This window comes from Syngnathus scovelli, chromosome 9, assembly GCF_024217435.2.
Source record: "Syngnathus scovelli strain Florida chromosome 9, RoL_Ssco_1.2, whole genome shotgun sequence".
Lineage (NCBI taxonomy): Eukaryota > Metazoa > Chordata > Actinopteri > Syngnathiformes > Syngnathidae > Syngnathus > Syngnathus scovelli.
The window spans coordinates 850,001-873,314 of record NC_090855.1 but is presented as its reverse complement, the minus strand read 5'-3'; the positions used below and the strand labels follow the sequence as shown (position 1 = coordinate 873,314).

General features: G+C 43.1%; 1 protein-coding gene across 14 annotated transcripts; it reads left to right on the top strand.

The window, feature by feature from the left end:
* Positions 1-97: 97 nt before the first annotated feature.
* rspo1 (R-spondin 1) lies at positions 98-22,833 on the top strand. Of its 14 annotated transcripts, none has more exons than XM_049729447.2 (10): positions 98-388; positions 1,063-1,297; positions 1,680-1,736; positions 12,267-12,300; positions 14,501-14,604; positions 16,089-16,469; positions 19,049-19,243; positions 20,365-20,505; positions 21,313-21,522; positions 22,224-22,833. In XM_049729447.2, the coding sequence occupies exons 6-10, from the start codon at positions 16,373-16,375 to the stop codon at positions 22,349-22,351; spliced, it is 771 nt and encodes a 256-aa protein (XP_049585404.1). In that variant the 5' UTR covers positions 98-388; positions 1,063-1,297; positions 1,680-1,736; positions 12,267-12,300; positions 14,501-14,604; positions 16,089-16,372; the 3' UTR covers positions 22,352-22,833. The 14 variants fall into 14 exon arrangements, with proteins under 14 accessions (XP_049585404.1, XP_049585398.1, XP_049585396.1 ...); XM_049729441.2 differs by having other exon boundaries at positions 98-810; positions 1,063-1,193; XM_049729439.2 differs by having other exon boundaries at positions 98-810.
* Positions 22,834-23,314: the final 481 nt, after the last annotated feature.

Genomic DNA, 23,314 nt, shown 5'->3' with positions numbered 1-23,314 from the left:
TAAATCATTCAACTAAAATGTCGTGAATCGAACGATTCGGTGAACGAAGCTTTTGAGTGAACCGATTCTAAAGATTCAGTTCACGTAAAAGAACTGGAATGCACATCACTACAGCAAACTGGTGTGTCCACGGTAAACGAGAAAGCTCAATTTAAATAGAACCAAGCGCGGACGCACGCATGTTCCTGCCTTGCAAAGTTCCTTGTTTTGACGCAGAAGATGTTGAGTTTAAAACTTGAATATTTTTCACAATTTTGCCCACATTTGCAAATACAATGGCCTGTTATCAGGTGTGGCCAGTTATGGTCTACCGAATAAAATGTCCAGGAGGCACGTCACAAACAAAAAAGCCAATCAGGAGGTGGGGGTGTCGCTTTTCCACTTTCAGGTAAGTTTTGACTATGATTTTTCCCTAATAATGTGCTCTGTTATTAGGTACACTGGAAAATGGCAGCTTTAATGATGCACTCTCCTATTTTTAACACTTTATTGAACATCGAATATCACAAACTATGAAAGAACCGAAACAGTCATAGAATATTCAACGATAGGGCATTGGCGCCCTCTGCGGGAAACATGTTGTACCGCACCCAGTCCACAAATTTCTATGTCTTTTGACCACAACTTCTGAAACTCATGGCTTTGTCACGGACGGCGAGGCCGGGAGGTGCGATTGGGACGGCGTGGACGGGACGCGTGTCCGGTACAAGCCTTAAACGGGTGTGGACATGTAGCCGGAAAAACGTCATAGGAGAGCGACGATGACGGCCAATCAGACAGCACCCAACCCGAGCGAACCTGTCAATAAACGTAAATAACAAATATTTTCATTTGAAATACAAATCATATTTTTTCTGTTCCATAAAACACCGACGAAGGTTTGCTAACTTTTTAATTCATTATTAATAGGAAACAACTTAAAAGAAGAAATACAATAAATTATTATTATTTGGCTTTTATCACAATGCCGGCGAGCTATTGCAAATATTTAATTGAAGCGGTAATTATTGTGTAACATAAAAAAGAAACGCATTCATGTTTCTTACACCACAATATCCACAGAAAGCGGACAACGGTGCTGTTTGGCGGGCCTCATCTCCGACATACGGCTGACGTTGGGTCTCTATGAACGACACAAGTCCCAAAAGACATTGCAACGACACGTTGACCATCGGAGAGTCCCCTTCTACCAGGTTTGTTGGAAACACGTCTGTAGCACTACAAAATCAAGCAAACTTATCGAACCAAAAGAATAAGTATAAACCAATGGATGAAGAAAAGGACAGAGATGGTGCAGGTAATGGTTTTGTATCTGTTAAGACACGCAGTGCTGGTAGTATGTGGCAGTCCCACCGAGAATCACAGTTAGCATCACATTACTAGCTTACATTAAACAGCAAAGTCGCTATCAAGATGAGACAAACAATCCAATATCCTATTTGAATGTTTTACCACGGGGCACAATGTGCCATTGTTGCAGTAAGTTACTTGTGTGCTACCATTGACAATGATCATTTCATCAGAATATTGCATTTGCTGCCAAATGCTAAAATTGATAGGCTAAATGTAACGTAGTCAAACAAAATATGTGAATACGGAAATGATTTGATCTTCGTGTTTTAATTGGCAGATGAGCAAGATGACAAACTATAATGTTCTTTTCTCTTTTCTTCCTCAAGGTTCTATAAAGTTTTGTTGTTGAGGAGAACAACAACACAAAACCTCTTCAAGTCCAAGTAAGTCTTTATTAAGTTTGCTTCTGTTTTAATGTTCTAAAGTCAGCTTTGTTTGCCTGCTGATCTCTTAGTGAGAATAAGTGGTATAGAAAAATGTCTCAGCAGAAACATGCATATGTTCCGCCATATTGCAGATAAGTGCATTCTTGTAAAATTTCATAACAAGCGCACCATTTAGGGAACAGCCACAAATGTACAGCGAGTACACAATCATGAACAACACACTTTAAGAGCCGTCTGTGCAATGCCTCCTAGTGAGGAATTTTTTTACTGCAGTGGGAATCTGCTTGGTTTGAGGATATACATATGACAAACATATGATGATCCAGATGTTTTCCTGTGTGGCAGAGGTGCTCGGAATCTCTACGCAGTTGTGGCTAAGGTTTAAGTTCATCAAGATCAGTGTGACATTGAAATGCACTTCACTGTGTGCATTTGTGGAGAATATTTCAACGCTCGCAGAGTCTGTGCTTTGAGTAAAAAAAAAAAAAGAAATTTGAAGAAAAAATAGGAACACCGCCGAGCTCAGACAGATGATGATTGACAGCTGGTGAAGACTATTTAGCTCTGGAGGAGTTTTGCATTTTGTCTTACTCCTATGTATCGAAAGAGTGGCTCAAGATGAACCATAGTAAGTCATGCGTGGAGTGGCAAGCTTAGAGTTCCTTGAAAGCTTTAGTGATTTTCCGGAAAGAAGAGTGTGCCAAAAATCTGGTACAAGAAATCTCTCATTGCGCATGCTAATAAGTCTTCCTCCACCAAGTACAAACACATGTTTTGATTTGGGTTCAAATACTTCTTTAATTCTGTAAATTGGTCACCATTTTATGACTTGTGCTTTTTTTCCCATGCTTTTTTTTATTTATGACAAACAACCTTGGTTATTTGAGGCTATTCATTTCTTATATAAGCGAGCAACCTTTCAAATTCCGCATGGGATCAGACAATTATTCCTCCATTTATATGGCTTCCAAACAAATACAAATAAATACAAATTCCGCATGGGATCAAACAATTATCCCTCATTTATATGGCTTCCAAAGAAATGCAAATAAATACAAATTCCTCATGGGATCAAACAATAATTCCATTTGTATCGCTTCTAAGAACCGTTTAAAGAACCTATGTGGACCAGAAATCATGACTGATTTTGGATACTACATTTATTTCGTCGAAACATTTTGGAAGTTCACAAGAAGAAGAAAAAAAAAAAACCACCATCACAAATCAACTTTCACTATCTTGAAACTTGAAAGCCACTTTGTAACACCATCCAAGAGTTATTTCCTTCACATTTGTCATTGGAAAGGCATTTTTGCTTCCATTGGTAAGTACTGGAAAGGGAAGACACAACCAGGAGCTTCTGTCTTCATCTGTGTCGCACTCTTCATTTCTATGCTGAGATACCACGGCCCGTTTTAACAATTGTCTGGACCCAGAAGAAAATAAAGATCATGTCAGGATGGATCCCACAATAGTGATCCTTTCCAAAAGGTGATAAAGTGATTGAAAATGTTTTTTTCCGGCAAATGTGTTGATCATTTGTAACATGCCTTCAAACGGCCCCAAAAGTGAACAAATCTGGACTTGGAGAAGTTTAGAGTAGCCTAAGACTTAGCTAGGAGGAGACCAAGACTTTGAAGGGTCAAGATCAATCCAGTCCAGGTCAAGACTAAAACCGCCGAAGGCTGAGACCAAGTTTATTAAGCTCCAGACTTTGATCTGAGTCAAGAGTGAGACTAAGAACCAGACCAACGTAGGCTGAGACCAGGTCCTAAAAACCCAAGATTTTCTGGGGTTGAGATTCAAATTCAACTTAATTTCACATTTACGTATATGACCGTTACAGATGTTAAAATGTCAATGACTTTATTTTCATGCTAATGACAGCAATAAAAAATAAAAAAACACTACTGTTTTTTTTAGGAAATGATGTACGTCTGTGAAATCACTGAGAATCCTGAGAAAAACAAGCTTGGACTGTTTGAGAATGAATAAAGGCACGCACGTATTTGTGACTAAGTGGAAAATGTGTTGCTAATGACTTGCAGAGCACCTCTTTAAGCTCTTTGTCACCATCAGGCTGTGTGTGAGCCACAACTGCTGTTCCAAAAGCAAAACTTCATTCATTATGGAAAATCCCTCAACAAGTCCTCCAGGTGAACTCAGTGAGTTAAACGCTCTTCTTCTTCGTCTTCTTTTTTTAAGCTTTCGCTTGCTCATGGGGAAATTATGAAAGGAGCGTGATAGTATAAACAACCGTCATTTCAAGTGACGTTAATGGAACAATTTTGCAGGCTGCACTATGTCATTTTGTGTAGCGTCTCATGACAATAAGGGAATCGTGACTATTGTCTCCACGGATGGAAAAAAACAAATCTCCTTAAGTATTTGCACTTGCTTTCTTCCCACCATTCCTAGCCGCTAATATAAACAGCGAGTTGAAGATTGGCTTGGGCGCCAGAGCGCCTCTTGCCAACAATGTTCTCTGGCTGAATGGAACCAGTGTCCACCCTTTCCTCTATCTGGCCGCATCCCATCTTCAGCGTTTATCTGCTGCCCTTTGGATTAGATAGGGATGACAGAGAGGCCTATGGGCCTATGTGCCGGGGAGGTCTGCGTCACGGCGAGGCTGTGAGCTGCCACCGCTGAAGTCATGCCTCGTAAGGGGAAGCGAGGCGCTACCGTTTCCCCCCGAGCGGCCTACAAAACAAACAATTACGCCGGATGATCTTTCCAAGGGATCCGCGCTGGTGAGGATCAAAAGCCAGACCACCTGGAACCTGTCTTGGTCTCCAGACAGTGCTCACGGAGGGTCGAGGGTCTGTGGGAAAAGCCGCTTCTCCGTCCTGATCTCACTGAGAAAACACGACGGACGGACGGACGGACGGACGGACGGACGGTCCTTTTCGGATTCGTGTCACGTGCGTGAAAAGAAGAGCTGACTCTTCTCAGGCTCTTGACACAGGCAGGCTCTTCCAATTGTACTTCTCATCTGCCAACTTGATTAAGGAACTCAACTCAGGAGCAAAACAAACGTTCTGGTGCCATTGTAAGTCAAATAAACGGTTGAAGCGGTCAGGAAGAACCCCAAGACTTCATATCTTTGGTTGATTGGAAAGCGCTTTGGGTCCATTCTGTTGTTTTAAATTAGCAGTGTAAATAAAAGGCCATTTGAAATGTATTTCTTTCAGCTCTCCTTGCAACATATCTGTAAACGCACCAATGTTTATGAAAGGAAAGGAAACAGTCTAAAAATATTCTGCCAAGGGTTGTAACAAGAGCAAGTGAAAGTGTTGGAACATTTAGGGCCAGAATTCCTATCGCTCAGGCCAGTAGTGTATTTTGGCCCGTTTCAGAGTTTTGTGCAAGAGAAGCTTGACCTGGATGCTCAACTTATTTCTTTGGCTATTTCAGAAAACAAAACCAATGAGATCCAAACTCAATCTGTCCTTTGTGGTCAGAAAATATATCCAAACTGACATTTGCTGTTTATTTAACACGTTGCATTGTACAAAAAACAAAAACAGTAGTAGGAGTTCTAATGAAAACAGTGGAAGTGCTCACAGATACTACGGAAGTCAAAGATTCACTTCATACTTAATGGACGAGTGGTAGAGTTAGTAAGAACCGGACCAACGTAGGCTGAGAGCAAGACCAGGTCTTCCAGACCAGAGCAAGCGCTCACTGGCTTCAAATGTGTTGACCCTGGAGAAAGTCGAAGGTTCTCTTGCCTTCCTTGTTTCTAACCCTGAGCACCTCACCAACATTACTTGAAAGAAGAAATGATCCAGATGGTGGTGTTCATGGTCTCCCAGCTCAGAAATGCCATTTTGGGCCAGTTTGCATATTTGTAAGGAAACTAACCCCAGCGGGCCACTTTTCACGGCCGTTTCATTTTCACGACCTATTCTGAGGTAGGTACTTTTGAGTGGTTGTGAGAAAGATGCCAGAAGAGGAGGCGAGGCGAGGCGCAGGAAGGAAGGCCACTATGACCGCTTGACGGAGTGGACCGAAAGTTGGAGCAAGAAGAGGAAAACCTGGCAACAAGTCTTGGTAACGGCCATGGAAAACGGACTAATCATCGAAATTAGGTCCTGCAAAGACCCGTGCGTGCGGGTCAAAGTCGTTTCAAGTCCTTTAACGGCCACCTTCAAGGTGATGGGGAACGTCATCGACGCGCCTGCAAACAAATGACTGACCTTTCCCTCCAGATGTTTGAATGGAACATTTGATTGTCTTAGTCGCGTTCACATTTGAGCTGACCGCACTAGAATAGGATTTGCAAACAGACCACTTAAGTGGTCTTGTTTGGTGCATACCAAGTATGAAGGACTTGGAGTGTCTTGGTCCGACTATATTGGGCGCACACCAAGGTTCGGAGGGTTCACCGTCGATTGCGGTGACGGGAATCCCGCCAGATATTGTTTGCAAACGGACCGAGCCCACCTCTTAGGTCGTCTCGGTCCGTGTGTTTGGTGTACGCGAGGGGAGGGTTCGACGGGTTCGCACTTCTCTGGTGAACTCTTGTGATCTGATTTACTGCTGTAAACCTTCCTGGCTATCTGCCCTACTCTAACCGTGGTGAAGAGAAGGGCCATTTGGCCAACGACAACACTCTCCACGGTGGGAACGAGGACCTGTAAATTAGACTTGCTGCCTTCAAACCAAAGTCACTCCCTCAAACTGGATGCAACGGAGTTTTTGGCAAACCCCGTGATCGTCTCCGCGGGATCCCATAAATTTCCTGGTGCTGCTGCTTGTCTTACTCCCTTGCTGGGGTAATGTTACGTTCAACTTTGCCTAATAGCCCTCGCTTGCCTATTTATGGGCTCGCTCACGCCGGAGTCACTCAGAATTGTTTGTGTGCCGTTTTTATGAAACGGTGACATTTCCTAGCTCACATTCGGACAAATATCGGCATCAGCCTAAAAAAGACTCCGCAATTGTTGGGCCCCCATTTAAAAACAACCCATTTATTCTCAGAAGCGTCCTTTGTGATTCGGTTCTATCCTGTACAGGACTGAATCGGCGTTAGATAGCGTCGGAGGACCACCAAAGGCCGCCGGGCTCATTGAACTTTGACGAAGCCACACCGTGAAATGTATAACAAGCGTTTTTAACACTGTACACAGAAAGCTCCAACACATTTTTGGCAGAGCTTGGCTCAATGCAATGGTACATTTTTGCCGTTTTAAAAGGTAATTAAGCTTAAATAAACAGTGTGCCGGAGGCACCTTTTTGCAAATTAGACAAAATATTCACTGGCACCGTGATGTGCACATAATCATCGGAGTCTTGTGTGTGTGTGTGTGTGTGTGTGTGTGTGTGTGTGTGTGTGTGTGTGTGTGTGTGCGCGCAGCATTTAGGGCTAATCCATTTCTGGCCTGTGAGCAATTTGTAGACAGTCGAAGTGACTCATAAGCTCTTTCCGGGAACATTAATCGTGTGAAGATTTTTGCCTTTGTTTTGCTGCACTCTGAACCGCTTTTCAAAACGTGACATCTTGATGTGTAAGGATGTGTGTTTCGGCGATCGTGTTACAATGGGCTATGTAATTTGGGTCAAACAAAGCGTGTCTTGAATAAAACGTACCCTCGTGCAAGACCGCGCAATTGACGTGTCTTTAATAAATGAACACCATCATCATTTTTCAACCACGAGGCTGACAGCTTTAAGACGTCCGACTCACTTAAACTGTCTAGCAGACTTGACTTTGAGAAAATAGGCTTGACCATTTGTTTGGTGAGCACGCACAAGGGAGAAGGTCCCAGATGATTTCTAATCTGTTTCAGAATGACGTCAATCCGCATTTTGTTCAACTGCAAATAGTCTTGATCTCTTATTGTCTTCATCCCCCTAACACTAAGCGAATCACCATGGACTTCTTTGTGTCATCTTTGTGTGGCTTTTCTCCCGTCTGGATCAATGTTCCATCCTGACAAAAGTACATTGGACGCTGAGAAAAAACAAAACGGGAGGAAAGTATTTTTCTGGCGATAGGGGACGTCTAATTGCTAATCTGAACAGGCCAGCTTCAATCAGCGAGAGAGGATCCAGTTTTGATACAGCCGTCCGTGACTCACTGGGCTGTTTATAGCCGCTTACTTCACATTTGGCCGATGGATGGCTTCCTCTTTCTTCAATTAAAGAGAAATCTTGTGAAAAACAAAGCATCTTCTATAAAAATCCTCGCTGGATAAAATTGCATGCTAGGAAATGGACAAGTGTAATTGAGTTATGATTGGATTACGCAACCATATTGTTTATATCATTAAAATGCGCGCGTTTTTGTTTTTTGCTGTTCTTAAGGGATTTTTTTTTAAATCAGAGCGAAAATAAGGGTAACAAGAAGTCCTTTAGCAATGCGCTGTCAAGAACTCGGGCACATTGTAAAAAAAAAAAAAAAATAGTGAAAACATGGCCATTGTGATGGAGTAGGGATTTAAAATGTAATCCGTACCAGGCCACACTTCTTTTATGAGGTATTAAATGTGACCTGTTTGTGTCAGTAATGCAATCTCTTCTTTATGAACTCCGGAATTACACAAAGTCAAATCGCCCTGACCCAACCTTTCTAGTCTTAACCCCGATTGAAATGCATACCAGTCGATTGCATTTTCACTTCATGACCAAGCGGCTATTATATAGTGGAGAGAAAAACATGTCGTCGTACTGTATGTGTGGGCGCAATATTGTTAGCTAGTGCTAATCTGTGCTGAAACTGCAGCTCAGGCGACTTTACAATATGCGTCTTTGTTTGAAAGTGACAGCATTTTTTTTTTTTGCCCGGGCAAGCTGTCATGTTATAGGCAAAGAAACTTGGCGTGGGGGAGAACGGTATTATGCAAATGAGCCGAATCGTGAAACAACAGTCCTGCAAAATAATTGATGTTATGTCCTCTTTAAGCAAAGCTTTTGCGTCCACAAAGAGGTCCTTCCACCTGGTATGAAATAAAACTTATGTTCGTTGAAGTTGCAAAATGCAAATTAGTCATGTGTCCTTCCCCCACATTTTTGGTTTTATTTTTGAGCTTAAGTGATTTTGACACGAGATATGACTGGACGTATTAAGAGCAAGATTTAAAGAGCCAGCAGCACGTCTTGCAGTAAGGTGATAGCGAGTCCATGAGCGCCCGCCAATATGGCAAACACATGTTAGCCGTCTCCCGGGCACGTCGTTTGAAACGTGATAAATCTTGTTTTTGGAACTGCAATGATTCCAATGAACAAGGGGGGCGGGGATCTTATTTTCACTTGGCATTTTATGATTTTATGAGGTTGAATAATTGCGATAAAATGCTGTACTCCTGATGTTTATGACCGCAAAACAGCAGGCTGCAAATGTACACAATTATTGATTTACCCTCTTGTTATATTCTGACATTAGTCAAAGAAATTGAATATTTGAGTTGTACGCACATGCTACGATGGAGTTTCCAAAAGTACCAACTGTAGGCTTTCCCGTTGAGTATGTGGGAGAACATAAACGAGCTAACACCTTAGTTGTTTTTTTACCATACTCTCAATTTAGATTCTGTGACTAAGCGGATGACCAATTTTCAAATAATTAATAATGAATCAACTCGGTGATGTTGTCTTGACGTGGATAGTCCGGTTCTGAAGACTTGGGAAATTTAGAAGGCTAAAAGCAGGTGAAGGGTATCTTCCATGTATTTACACTTGCTTTCTGAGTTGAGTGCTGTTAAAAGCAAAGAGATACGAGTATCCCCAATGATCAGGTTTCACCCAATGTTGTTTCTTGGCACATTTGGCTTTTTCTAATCCAAGCACAATTGCAGTCTTATCCCATTCGTAGCAGATGTCTGGCCACCAGATGGAGGCCTTGGCTCTCGCACTGTGTCTACTCCTGGTAGCTGTGGATTTGATTCAGGACATTTGTTCCCAGCGGTGTATGGATGTTTAGGTGTTCAATGTTGGTACAAGCTAGGGTCCCGCTGACTCAGAATGGCTTTTGTTTTCTTCACTGCAGGCCAAAATGATGCAAGCACCGACTTTTGGATGCAGGTGTCTAACTGCATGGTGATAGAACTTTATCATCAGCTTGTTTACTGCCTCAATAACTGCCAGATCCATTGTTTTTCTGGAATGTGTAGAGCCTTTAAGTGCCATGTGGTCCAGATCAGAAAACATACGTAGATATTCTCACTGCTTGACCTCATTTAAGAGGTTATATCTATCTGCTCTTTTGAAGAATCCTTTCTAGTTCCTAGAGGACTTGCAGACTGTAGATTGAAGTGTCTGGATTTGGCTAGAGTGGACTCGGTTCCACTAAGTTTATCTCTGTTAAAAGAAGAATGTTGGCACAATGATGAAAAGGTGGGAACCTGGGACATAAGGAAGAGAAGTGCCCCCGAGATAGAGCCCTGGGTCACACCCGTGGATGAGTCATTCCGAGTGCCTGGGATCAGTCTAGGCTGAGACTATCTACTGATTTGAACAATACTTCCAAGAAAGTGCAAAGTGATTCCAACACCTGTGAGATTCAAGTGAACATTTTGTTCTTTGTTTTTGTCGTTTTACAACCATGACTAAGGTTGGACCGTGCCACTCTCCTTATGGCGCATTTCGAACAACTCCAACTTCATGTTTCTTTGTCTCTGTTGTCTTTTGCCCCCCACGTGTCCGTCCTCATAGTTCCCTTGAAAGCCTTTTTTTATTTTATTTTTTTATTTGATCAAGTAACACCTTTATTTCAGCTAAGGGGCTCAGATTTGAACACCTGAAAGTGTTTTGCTTTGAACCGCTCCAAATGTCCGGGGCAAACTCGAATTCCGAAGCACAGGTTGTTCTGTGTCCTAATAGATTCAATTGTGAAGGAAATGATAAAGATCAAGGAAAGCATAACGTGTACTTCACAGTTCATTATCAAAGACTTTGTCAAGCATCCTGATGAAACACAAGTCACGGTTTTATCTCGATGCCTTGTCTGAGTTGGCTCATTCCTCTTCACAGTTCAACAGTTGGACCGTCGGTCTCATTAGTAAAGGTCTTTCTTCAAGCTCCATTTAGCTCCTTGCCTATAATTGTACTCGGCTTTGAGGCCAAAGCAGGAACGATGACCACTTGTTGCATTGTTTGCATGCATAAGCACTCTCGGAACTGACACGGAAAGAAGCGTTTCGCTTCGGCTTTAGGGCTCCTCCGGGACGCCTTCTTGGCCGACGGTGGACCTTCTCCGTCCGTCCGTCCGTGCAGGTTGTTATCGAGATAATAAAGGTGCTGGCAAATTCAGAGGAACTCTTTTCTTTCTGTTGGTGCTTATTAGCGCTGAGTCGAGTTTGGGATTGGAGTTCATTTGAAGGTCTTCTTGGGGTTGACTTTGACATTCGGCTTTAGTCTTGAACGAACCCGACAGAGTGGAACCCGGACCCTCGCAACTGCCAACCGCTAGTGTGCTCCGTGCTCTAATATCGACCAATCTAACACACACAAGCGGGATGACAAAATGATCTATATGAAACATCATATGTCATAATTCACTCCGGCGCTTGGCCGCATTCACATTTTTCTGTCAGCGCACGCATCAAAATGCTTGAGTGGCAGCCACAGAGATCAAGTGAGGATGATGTGCAGCCGTGCTTTAAAATGCACTTTTTCTTTTCCCCTGGCTTGGCCACGGGATGAAGAAAAACAAATAGACTGTGGCGTAACTTAATTCTCAAGATAAATCTATCAGCGGGAGGGAGCGGTAGTCGTTTCACGCGGCGCACGGATAGATGTCACATTCTGGATTGAGTTTGGACAAATCTTCTCAATAGTGCTGTAAATAAATTTCAAAGTTTTGCGGTATCTCGAGAGGCACCAAAGACGAGTGTCGTTATTTTAATTGTAGAAATACTTTTGGGAAATGTTGATTTTTGGCCATTGATTATTATTACCGTTGTGAAATATGGCTTAAGCAGAAAAATCCACTCTTTTTTTAATTTTTTTTTTTTAATCCATCTCGGTCGGGGTGCTGCCATTTTGCCTCGTACTTGCCGCTTGCTGTCGGCTGAAAACGGTTAGCTTATTTTTACACTTGCACTGCAGGTACAAATGCCATCTGGCAACTTTCCTTAATTCAAAAATTGGTTTTAAAAAACAAATACAAAACATTCTGGCACCATACATGATACCAAAGATTTATTACAGTGCAGTGAAGGGCAGTGCAGGGCAGCAGCATTTCTTGAGTGCAGTTTGTGGGCGGAGCTTGAGCAGGTCCTGGCAGCTGGGAGTATTGGATGCAAATATCACCTCTATCTCACGCTCTCTCACACACACACACACACACACACACTCACTCCCTCAGTCAGTCAGTCAGTCGGTCCACCCACCCAGTCGCAGCAATGGGAGGCATCTGATGGCTCCGACCACTTGGAATAGAAAAGCCACAGGCGAATGGCATTGAAATAGAAACACATTGAACTGAAGACAAAAGGAAAAACATCAAGCTGTCTTATTCCAATGGGAATATTTTTTTTCTTCTTAATTTGACCCTTTTTTCTGAAATAACATTTTTTTTTTTAGGAAAATAAAGTGTACCCAGTGAACCCTGGCACAGGTGGGTTGCTCCTTTCCATTTATTTATGACTTCTTTCCACGTGAGCTTGTGTAATGATTTTGCAAGCTGCTTTGATGTGGCATATTAGCACTGTCAGACTTGAACAACTCTGTTTCTTACTGTGGTTAAACACGAAATCATACTGAAAGTTGTTTTTTAGTATTTGTAAATGTGTGTAATTCAATCAATGCTTTAGGTCATGTTTTTTGATGATTAGATATTAGCATGTGAAAAGTGATTCTTTCAAATGGTATGGTCATAGATTGGAGTATTTTACAAATGAAAACAGAGACGAAAGCAGCAGGAGGAAGGTGGCTTGAAGCTGATAGCAGTGAGCCAGCGAACCAACCATGTGTGATCAGTTGACTTGAGTTATTTACAATGGAGGGATGCGACAATTAAGATTTGACCAGAGATAAAAGCAGGAGGAGAGCGGACAGAAAATTTGCTAGTGGGCACTAAGCTACCAGGCTAAGTGAGTGATGACTATATTTTTCTCGTTCTCAGGTGAAGGTTAGAAAAGTTCAACTGGAGATAAAAGTAAGAGGAAAGCATGAAAACAGTGAGGTAGAAAAAGGCTCATTTTGCGCTAAGTTCACATGCTAAGTTAGTGTTCATGTGGTTGGGGAAATAGAGGCAATAATAAGTCAAAGAGATCGAAATGACGTTCCCACTATCCCACAGTGACAAGACGTAGTTCACAATGTAGTACATAGAAGTAAACAGCGCAAGAAAATAAAACAAGAAGGCACAAACAATGAATAAATAAACAAATAACGGCTAGGAAAAGTACTGGGCCACCATAAGGTGTCAATCCATGTCACAACAGCTTTGGTTTTCTTTGTGGTTATCGATGAGCAACGCTTTGGCTTGCTGAAAGTAGTATGAGACAGACTGCTGATTATTATTTTTATTTTTTTTTTGTTCTTCGTGATTTCAGGGTCTCCCATATTTGAAAAAAATCGCTTGCACTCTGATTGAAAGGCTGGTAATGTTCTTGTCATTTCTGCCGCACCAGAGACTTTCGTTTTGAATCTTCAGTAATACCACTGAGGTTGCACACTTTGATTTGATTTGATTTGAAGAACATTAGAAGATGTTTCAAGCAGTACAGACAACACATGTTCTTCCATAAGTTTGATTCATTGTGGTCCAGGTTGGCTTTCATTTCACAAATACCCCATTTGATTTGCGATGTTGGATTCTCATCCTTTCATTGATTGGCTTGCCTAAAAACTCCTATCTTCACTTCTGGTGTCCACATGATCAAATTCCATGTCACAGCAATTTCATATCGAAGAGGAGAAGATATTCTAAGTCTGTGTTTTGGTTACTCCAGTATTATTGTCAAGAAAAATGATCAAAACAGGATTGGGAATTCGGTGACTTTTGTATGTTGAGGACTTTGATGAACAACATGCGTCATTCGTTTTAAAATGAACTAGGATGCTAATATAATTTGAAACCAGCCACTAATGTGAAACAGCACGTACAGATAAGATCACAAATGATGACAAACAGATGACTCACGAGTGTAGAATGCCGCCGTCTTCGTCTTCAATGCTTCCGCTCCTCATTAAAAGGCGAGATTTAAACACAAAAGACAATCTACGGAAATTTCCATCTTGAATTTACCCGACACTCTGCACGGGATTTGAATCCGTAACTTGCCACTGAGTTCTCGTGTCTAGTGGGTTAGAGCTATAGCCGCTGAGCCACAAATGAACAAAAATATATTTGTTCTGTGAATTGACTTTAAAGTTTTATTTCAAAATGAGGCACATCCACCTGTGCCTTTGCAAAAGCACAACCTTCCAAACAAACAACAAAAGAATATTTCTCCCAGATGATCTAGCTCTATTGCTAATTGATTGGCACGAACCAATCCTGCTCAGCGTCAAATTTTGCAACAGGCAATGAAGACATCAAAACTGCTTGGGCACATGGCGCACCAAGAACAGCGAGGACATGGCGCACCGAGCATCTGGCCGGCAATAAAATCAAAGCCTTTGGAGTTTTGGGATGGAAAGGAAAGGAAAGGAAAGATCTGTCACTTGAATGAGAAACAAGCAAGCGCAGGACTTCCGCTAATTGCAACAACTAAATTCAGCGGTAACGTTGTAAATCCTAAATCTCTTGGGATGCCGAAACCAAGAAAGCAATATTTCCCACAATTCATCCTAACAAAACTTTGTTTTAGGTGTGGGTGAACTCCAGTGTGTTTTTACGGGAAACTGGTCCTTGGTTGGCACAAAGAGGTTGGAGTGGCCGGATTAAACATCACCCACAAGGGTTCATCCACAGGTAGATTGAATAAGTCATGCATCCCTGTTTGGGTTTTAACAAAGGAGGCAGGTCATTTCATCTGCTGACTTTTTAATGACCGAGCCCTCAAGGCTTGATGGTCTTTAAACACTACGTTTTTTTTTAATTAGGCTCACATCAACGTACAAACACCCGAGGGAATTGATGGCCGGAGGAGGCCCTTTGGTCGTAGTGGCCGTCCGTCCGTCCGTCCGTCAGTCCGTCCTTTTGTGGGGTTATAAAAGAGGTTCTGACGCAAGTCAGGAGTTACTCAAGCGTTCCTCTCCAGCCGTGTGCTGGTGGCCAGCTCCTTTCGAGTAACAAACAGGTGCTGCATCATTTTTTCTGGCTCCGTCTTATAAATATAACTCGGAGCTGCAGAGTGTCACTGATGTGTTTTTATTATGATGACTAAGCACCGTTTAGCAACGACTAAGTATCCCTGAGCGCTTATCTAAGCACTTGCTTAAATGACCAGAGACAATAATGCATCCTGAATTGCGTGTGTCATCCTGGCTAACTGACATGTCACCGTTAGCATTTATTTATCACTGGTAATGGCCGCCTCACACATCATTGTGACTTGTTTGCCTTCCTTTAAGTCCGCTTAGGTACGTACAGGCGATGGCTGACCTTGATTTACAAGGCTCTTCTTGGCTCACTTCGTATTTAATGACTTTTCTTCAGAGAACTAAAAGCTGCTTGGCCTCGTGGTCCTGGGAGCGTTCACTTTTATTACCCCGGCCGGCCGGCCGGCCGGCACTCTGCAACGCTTTTAAAGACCGAGCTGAAAATCTCCTAGCTTAATGCACTCCCAGTCTTTGGACCCACGCTAATTGATAAACGGCGCGAGACGACCGAGCGCTCGGTGCCTGTGTTTGTTTCGGGCACCGAGCACAACAGCCTAATATGGTCTTCCTTTTCTTCGGTTATCACGCTCATAAGTAAAGTAAAGACCACCCATTGTCGGTCGGGGTCCTCGTGTCTTCTCGGTGTCCTGGTCGCAACCGAGCTATAAATACACCTCGACCTTTCCACTAAAGCTGTCCCGAATGTGTTTTGATTACAATTAATATTGTGAGCATAAACACACTCCGGTCATCATCCAAGTCCAAATATAGTTTTGCAAATTGTCTGCTCGCTCTTTTGGTATTTGACCAATGTTGCTGCTCGCTAAGCATCTGCTCGGTCACTGATTAGAGATGACAATCTTACAATCCGACCAAAGAAAAACGCAAATTCCTGATTGATTACAAAACTTTACGGAGGAAGACTTTGAAAAGGGGAAATGCCATTCGCGGTCGTTGCGGGAACAAACCAGACAGCCACGAAGTCGGCGGAAATCAGGACACGAAGGATGGTTGGGGACTGGAGTTTGTCAAATGTTGGCCTCCTTTCAACGACGTCATACCTCAAACCGACCTGTTCTCGGTCGTCCGCTGTGTCTTCCGCAAGCCTTCTCACCAACAATTGTGCCTTTGCAGCTCGTCACGAGGAGCACGCCTCTGTCCTTTTATCGATCTTTGGAGCTGTGACCACCGACGAGGAAGAGAAACCCTAACCCTTCAGCTTCATGGGTTGACAGCCTCCGGCTCCGTTCGACTTTGCCGATGACTCATCCTCTTCATTGAATAAGAGAGTGGCGGCGTGGCAGATCATCCATCAAGAGACGGACGGATTGGCCTAACTCGCAGAGGAAGGGACTCGTTCCTCTGCCCCACGTCGTCCACCGAGGGACCTTGCCTTTCCGGAAAAACCAACAGAGACTATGCAGCTGGGACTGCTGGCGCTGACGATGGTCTTCCTCAGTTCCATAGGTGACAGTGATGTCACCAAACCTTTCAAGGCCAGAAGGCAGAGACGGGGTGAGTGACCACCCGGATGAAATGTAGCTAAGAACACAAGCAAGCACCATTTGTTTGGCACGCTCAAAAAATGTCAAAACAACATCGGGAATCGATAACAAAACATCATTAGCTAACGACAAGTGAATGAAAAATCGCACCTTTCCCCATTGAAAAACATTTGAAATGCCAGATGCTGGTGCTTTTTGGGCTGGTACAAGACACAGTACATTCACCAGAAATCATTCTTGAAGCAAACAACATCAAACCATTCTCTTAAATAAGACCATATGCGGATGGGGAATATCTCTTGGTCGAATCTGCCGCCTTTGTCGGTAATACTCCCCCGTTCGTCGCTGCCGTGACTAAGCTCTCAACCAATAAGCCGATGATAGGTTTAGGCTTTAAATGAGGCTTTTTAAGTCAGACTTTAAACTTGGGGTTAGGATTTCAAACTGCCATTTCCAGCCTCATGCCGCAGTGTTGTACTTTGTTTCGTCATTTGTATGAAGCCGATTTCTTATTAGCATGACATGGCGACAACTCCATTTGAATGCACCATCATTGGTGGCATTCTCGCGAGTTCTCCCTCAACCGTTTAGTTTTCAATTTATTTGGAGCTACACTATTACTGCAGGCTAATGTCGAGCAAAAGATCCGTGCAGTGCGTGACACACTCAGCCAATGATGCTGCAAAAAAAAAAAAAAAAAAGTTACTTAGACGTCCAAGCCTAGACTTTATTCGTAATCCAAAAATAGCACGCTGTGAACCGAGACAATAAATTGTTCGCTACGACAGCTTCATTGCACAAGTAATGTTTGAATGTTTTCAGAAAACATGTATAAAATACAATACGATAGATACAAGGATTTCAACCATTCAGTGGGATTCCCATCCGGATGACATAAGAATGAATGCGCTTTGATTCGATGTCCTCGCATCTTGGAAATCAAAAGCGCAGCTAGCAATTATGCTATTAGGCTAAGAATTTTGTTTGTGAAGCGGGCGGGGTGTTTGTTTGTAAACTGAGGCGCCGTGGTTGTTTTGATTTCACGCCGTTCGCATCTGACTTTGCTTTGATGCTCGTTGTCGCCTGTCTGCTGCCGCTGCCGCCGCCGCTGCCGCTCCTGCTGACTTTTCAACATTCAAGAGAAAATATGCGAGCCGAGACCAAACATTTTGCACCGCAAGCATTTAAGGGGAAACCTTAACGACATGGAGTTGGTAAAGCTCTCTTCTTGATGTGCGCGTGCGTCTCTGCGGGCCGATAAGGCCGACGTTCATATATGAGAGTTGAAAGGCCAAACTTGGTTGAAAGGACGAGCAGCCGACGAGCGCCCATCCCGAACAGCGCTGCGTGTTCTGAGAAAGCCGTAAAAGTTCATCGCCTTGTTTCTCGCCGTTGTCTCCTGTGGATAAATGAGCTGTTGACGATCAAGTCCTTGTGGTAAGGACCGCAGATTGGGTTTTCTTTGTTTATGAAAAACGGACGGACGGACAGACAGACAGACAGATGCGGGCTGCGATTGATTCCGTTTGGTCTGCATCGGCGTGATGTGGCCGTTGCCAAGTGAGACTTGTGTTTGCCACATTTGCGTGTGGGAAAGAACGGACGTGCGAGACGCGACAAAGTTGAGCGACGGTTCCGAATGACGCTTACTTGTATTGATGTGACAACCACCAAGGCCAAACTACGATGAGATCAATCTGACGGCCACATTTTTTTCCCCTCAATATTAGAATATGCCATACAGTTTTTCAAAGAAAATATTCCATCTTCATAATATCATCATACTATATATCTAGGGGGAAAAAAAGAATTATTTTCATGATTTTGTAAAATAACTATTATTTAGTGGGGTATTTTTTTTTTTTGCATGTCATGTTTTAGCTTGAAAAAATTAAGTCTCTTCCAATTTGAATATTTTTTCTCCCCAATTTTTTTTCTTAAATAATATGCCATATTTTTTCCTCCCAAACCATTATCGAAAGAAATATTTGATTTTCATAAGAATAAAAATACGTGACTTTTTTCAAGGGTGAGCTAAAAATATGTAGGTAGAACCTCTTTCTGCACAAATCTATCTTTTTTGTTTTATAGAAAAAATTAAAGAAAAAAAAAACATTTTGAGCATTTTTAGTTTTCTGTAAAAATGACCAATTTGGGAGTTATGTCGATATTTGATAGAATCAAACAAATGTTAATTTTCCTCCATTATATAACAAGCAAAATCTCTCATAATTTACTCCAGATCTGTATGGCATGTTTTTTTTTTTTTTAATTCCTTATGTTTCTTATTGCTATACGCATTGTCATGCCAGTAAATTCCCAAAACATCACCATGTTATTTTAACAGGTCGACCGTGAACAAATGTCCTTCATTATAGCGCTTCATATGTTACTGGAAACAATAACATGTTTTTCTTTCTTTCTTTCTTTCTTTCTTTCTTTCTTTCTTTCTTTCTTTCTTTCTTTCTTTCTTTCTTTCTTTCTTTCTTTCTTTCTTTCTTTCTTTCTTTCTTTCTTTCAATGTAATATGATTGGACTCCGCATTGTTCTTCATTATTTTTTTTCAATTTTTTTTTTTTTTCTTGCCAGCGAGCGGCGAGGTTCTGCCATCTTGCCCGAAAGGCTGCGAGCGCTGCTCCGAGTACAACGGCTGCCTGAAATGCAAAGCCAAGCTCTTCATCTACTTTGTGCGCAGCAACATCAGCCAAGTGGGCGTGTGCCTGGCCTCCTGCCCCACCGGATACTTTGGCATGAGGATCCAGGGAGGCAACAACAGATGTTCCCGTGAGTCCCACTCGTTCGCTCGCTCGCTCGCTCGCTTCATATGTTTAGTTCTTGCAAATGTCAATTTGTTATTGCACACACGCAAAAAAAAAAGGTATTTATCTCCCCCAAAAAAATAAAAAGGTCAGTTTCCGAGGACGCCATTCCCGTATTTTGTAGCCGAGGTGAGCCAGCAAGTGGGCGTGCAAGTTAGTCTGCTTCTGCTTACCTTCTGGAACACAATTCTCAAGCAAATGTTTACACATGTATTATTGACTGCTGTTTTTCTTTTTTATAGGAGGGAACATCTGTATTTTCCATTTGGCCCTCAATTGAAGAGCAAATGCCAAAGAAAGCCACAATCTATGTTTGCTATGTGATCACTTTCACACAAATTGTATTTTCATGTTGGTTTGTAGTGTTATTATTCTTGCTGTTCATGATTTTTTTTTCCATGTCCTTTCTCACTACTCTCGGTAGCGACCGCCAATTATTGAAAAGCAACGTCTATTGATGCATTGGTGGGGAAAAAAATACAAATTTCGCACCAAGTCAAGTCAAGTCAAGTTTATTTGTATAGCCCTAAATCACAAACAGTCTCAAAGGGCTTCACATAGCCAAAATTGACAATTATTCTCAAAGCATCCCCTGATCATAAGCTCCCAAACCACTGAAAGAAAACCCAGCTTGATTTTTTTCAAATGTGACATTTGACGCCGAATGAGCGGCGACGTACGGCTTAATCATTCATTTCAACCTAAGTTGCTCTTTTAAACACAGCGCAGTGTTTGGATCCGGTGTCATTGTGGCGGCGAGCCACACGCAGCCGAGTCAGCGCTCTGCTCTTTAAGCTCATCTCAGAAACACAAACAAAGCCTCCAAAATTGGCATCGCAAGATTCCCAACTTTTGATCTGCCCTCTTCCCGGAAGGCGGCGGCGGCGACGGCGGCGGCGGGCGTTGTGACGCCAACGCCTGCTTCGTGAGGAAGTAGCGTTGTCGTCGGCGTTGTCCCTCCCATGTTTTGAATCACGCCCGTTTTGGCGCGTTGTTTGGCGGCCAAACAAAGCGAGAGCCGCTTCTTCTCATTCCCACGCTCACCTGTGTGGCAGGTCACTGAAACTTTCCATCTGTGTCTTGCAGAATGCGAACCCGACTGCGACATGTGTTTCGAACGCAAGTTTTGCATTAAATGCAAGGAGGGTTTGTATGTGAACAGCGGCAAATGTTCCGTCGGCTGCCCTTCGGGCCTGCACCCGGCCAACGACACCATGGAGTGTGTGGGTGAGTCACCGCCATTTATTTATTTATTTATTTATATATTTATTTATGTGTGTGAGTGGGTGGGTGGGTCGGGTGTGCGGGCGGGCGGGCGAGCGAGCGAGCGAGTGAGTGAGTGAGTGAGTGAGTGAGTGAGTGTGGGGGTGTGGGGGTGTGCGTGTGTACGTGTGTACGTATGTACGTACGTACGTACGTATTTATTTATTTAATGAATTATTTATTTATTTATTTAATGAATGTATTTTCATGTTTTTATTTTTTGATTTTTGTTTTTTATTATATTTATTTTTTCATTATTTTTGTTTGTCTGTCTGTCCACCCCAACTTGGTCACTGTTATACATTCCAAACAAATGTCTGTCTCTCACTGGTGGTCAGGTGGTTTTTTTTTTTTTTTTGCCATACTTGCACTTCAAAATGTGTTGCACCAAAATGAATGTTGAATTTAAAGTTAATGCTTTACTGTTATATATGTGATATATAATGTTATCTGTTATTGCGTGATTGCAAAATGCCTGCACTCGAGCTCACAGATCTTATTCATATTGAGGCTCCCTCTAGTGGCAACAACGTTAAAGAACGAAAGAACCCCAAAAAAGGGGAACTTTTGTTAGTGTTTATGAAGCGTCCTGTATATCCAAAAATAGAACTATGTACACTAAAGACATTTTGGAATTGAAAGTGTGGGAAATGTTACTTTAAATGTGTTTTTTCTTATAATTTGAGTAACAAAAACGGCCAATGACAACTACTCCTATCAGTAAAATTCATTTGTTTTCAAAAGGAAATGATCCCTCCTCTTCATTTCCAGAGTGCGAGCTGTCCGAGTGGAGCCAATGGGGTTCGTGCGTCAAGAGAAACAAAACGTGCGGATTCAGAAAAGGGACTCAGTCCCGGGTCCGACTCCCGCTGCAGCACCCCCGCACGCGAGGCACCCCCTCGGCCGCCGGGCCCTCCCAGACGTGCCCTCCGCAGAGCGACAGGAGGAAATGCGTCGTGCCCAAGACACCTTGCCCGAGAGGTGAATTGCATCACGTCATAATCAATAGGTCAATATTGCAAAGTGCACACGGTGAATTTCGTCCTTGTCGAGGAAAGTCGGCTGTCGGGCGTTGACAAATGAGTCGCGTGTGAATTCGCCCTGGAAAGAATTTCATTACGACGCTCGGGAAAGCAACTAGCGGTGAAATATTATAAACCCTCCGGTAAAAACGTTCAAGGTGTTGATGCTGAGCGAGGCTCGGAATGAGGCTTTTGAATTTTTTTTATTCGAGAAGCGCAAAGCAAAGCCATTGTTGTCGTGTTTTGTTTAGACTTGTACTATTCCAATCTTAGGAACTACTTTTATGACGGTCTTTTGCTTTGTCATTGGCGTCCTAAACACTGTCCAGCGTTTTGGCACGTGTGCGCTTTTTTTTTCTCTTGTCTCCTCTCAGGAGGTGCGCCGAGCCATAAGCACTTCATAACAGACATCCGTCAGTGTTGCGAGCGAGCCCGCCTCGGATAAACAAAACGAGTGCAGTCTGAATAATAGCAGCACATTGTGTTCATCATCGTGGCAACCAAATCATCTTCCAGCGTTTGCTAAAAACAAAACAAAGTACTGATGTTACACTGACACATTTTTTAGGTAGCTAGCAAATGTAAACATCATAAAAGTAGTAGAAAGAATTTTTGGTGGCGCAATACATCCGTGACTAATATTTCTTTTCGTCTCCCCAGAGAACAGGACCAAGGGGGGCCGGCCGGTGAACGGACCCGGTGGAGGCGGCGGCGGCGGCGGGAGGAGGCGGAAAGGCCAAAGCAGGACCACCGTCGTTCCCAGCGAGGCGACCAGCTCCGTAACTTAAAGCGGGAAGGATTCCTGCAAGAAAAGCCTCCCGAGATGACGCTGCCGCCGAGCCGACATCTTGATGAGAAAACATTGCGTAGGGCCGCTTCGACATGCTGACTCTGCAGGTTTTCCCAGTCACGCAAGGAGTCCGATGATGGCAAATCTGCTGCTCCCGGTTTGCATCGTCGGAGGTGATGGACGGATGGACGGACGGACGGACGGACGGACGGATCGATGCCCTGGAGTGCGTGCTTGCGTTTTTTTTTGCGACTGGGAGCAAAAAGGCAGCGCAAGTCGCTGCTAATCAATACTGCTTTGTTTGCAACAGGGTTCTGATGTTTTTGCAGTCGTGACTTTTTGACGTAAGCATTTCTATGTGACCATGTCCTCATGCTTCTACTTTACGGGAACACACATAAAGGTTTTTGTAATGGTTTGGAGGCTCTTATTTTGTTCACATTCAAAGTCCTAATAAAAGAAGGAAGCACTTATCATTTACATTCAGTGTGTGCGCAGAATTACAGTTAAGGCTGCATTTATTGGCACGAATTTAAACACAAAACAACATATATACAATGACAAAAACATATTCACACTAACAAAGGGCACCATCTAGTGGCCAAATGACGTAGGTACACCTTTAAATGGTGGTGTACCTAATGGTGTGTGTGTGGTGTGTGTGTGGTCTATGTCTGTGTGTGTGTGTGGTCTATGTCTGTGTTGTGTGTGGTGTGTGTCGTGTGTGTGTGGTGAGTGAGTGAGTGAGTGAGTGAGTGGTGAGTGAGTGAGTAGTTGAGTGTGAGTGAGTGAGTGAGTGAGTGAGTGAGTGTGAGTGAGTGAATGAGTGGTTGAGTGTGAGTGAGTGAGTGAGTGAGTGAGTGAGTGAGTGAGTGAGTGAGTGAGTGAGTAGTTGAGTGTGAGTGAGTGAGTGAGTGAGTGAGTGATGAGTAGTTGAGTGTGAGTGAGTGAGTGAGTGAGT

What these genes read in the sequence shown, in the direction of transcription:
- rspo1 (XM_049729447.2), top strand. Translation starts at nt 16,373, where the DNA reads ATGCAGCTGGGACTGCTGGCGCTGACGATGGTCTTCCTCAGTTCCATA. An exon ending in AGGCAACAACAGATGTTCCC is followed by an intron (nt 19,244 to 20,364) that starts GTGAGTCCCACT and finishes TGTGTCTTGCAG; the next exon opens with AATGCGAACCCGACTGCGAC. An exon ending in CGACACCATGGAGTGTGTGG is followed by an intron (nt 20,506 to 21,312) that starts GTGAGTCACCGC and finishes CTTCATTTCCAG; the next exon opens with AGTGCGAGCTGTCCGAGTGG.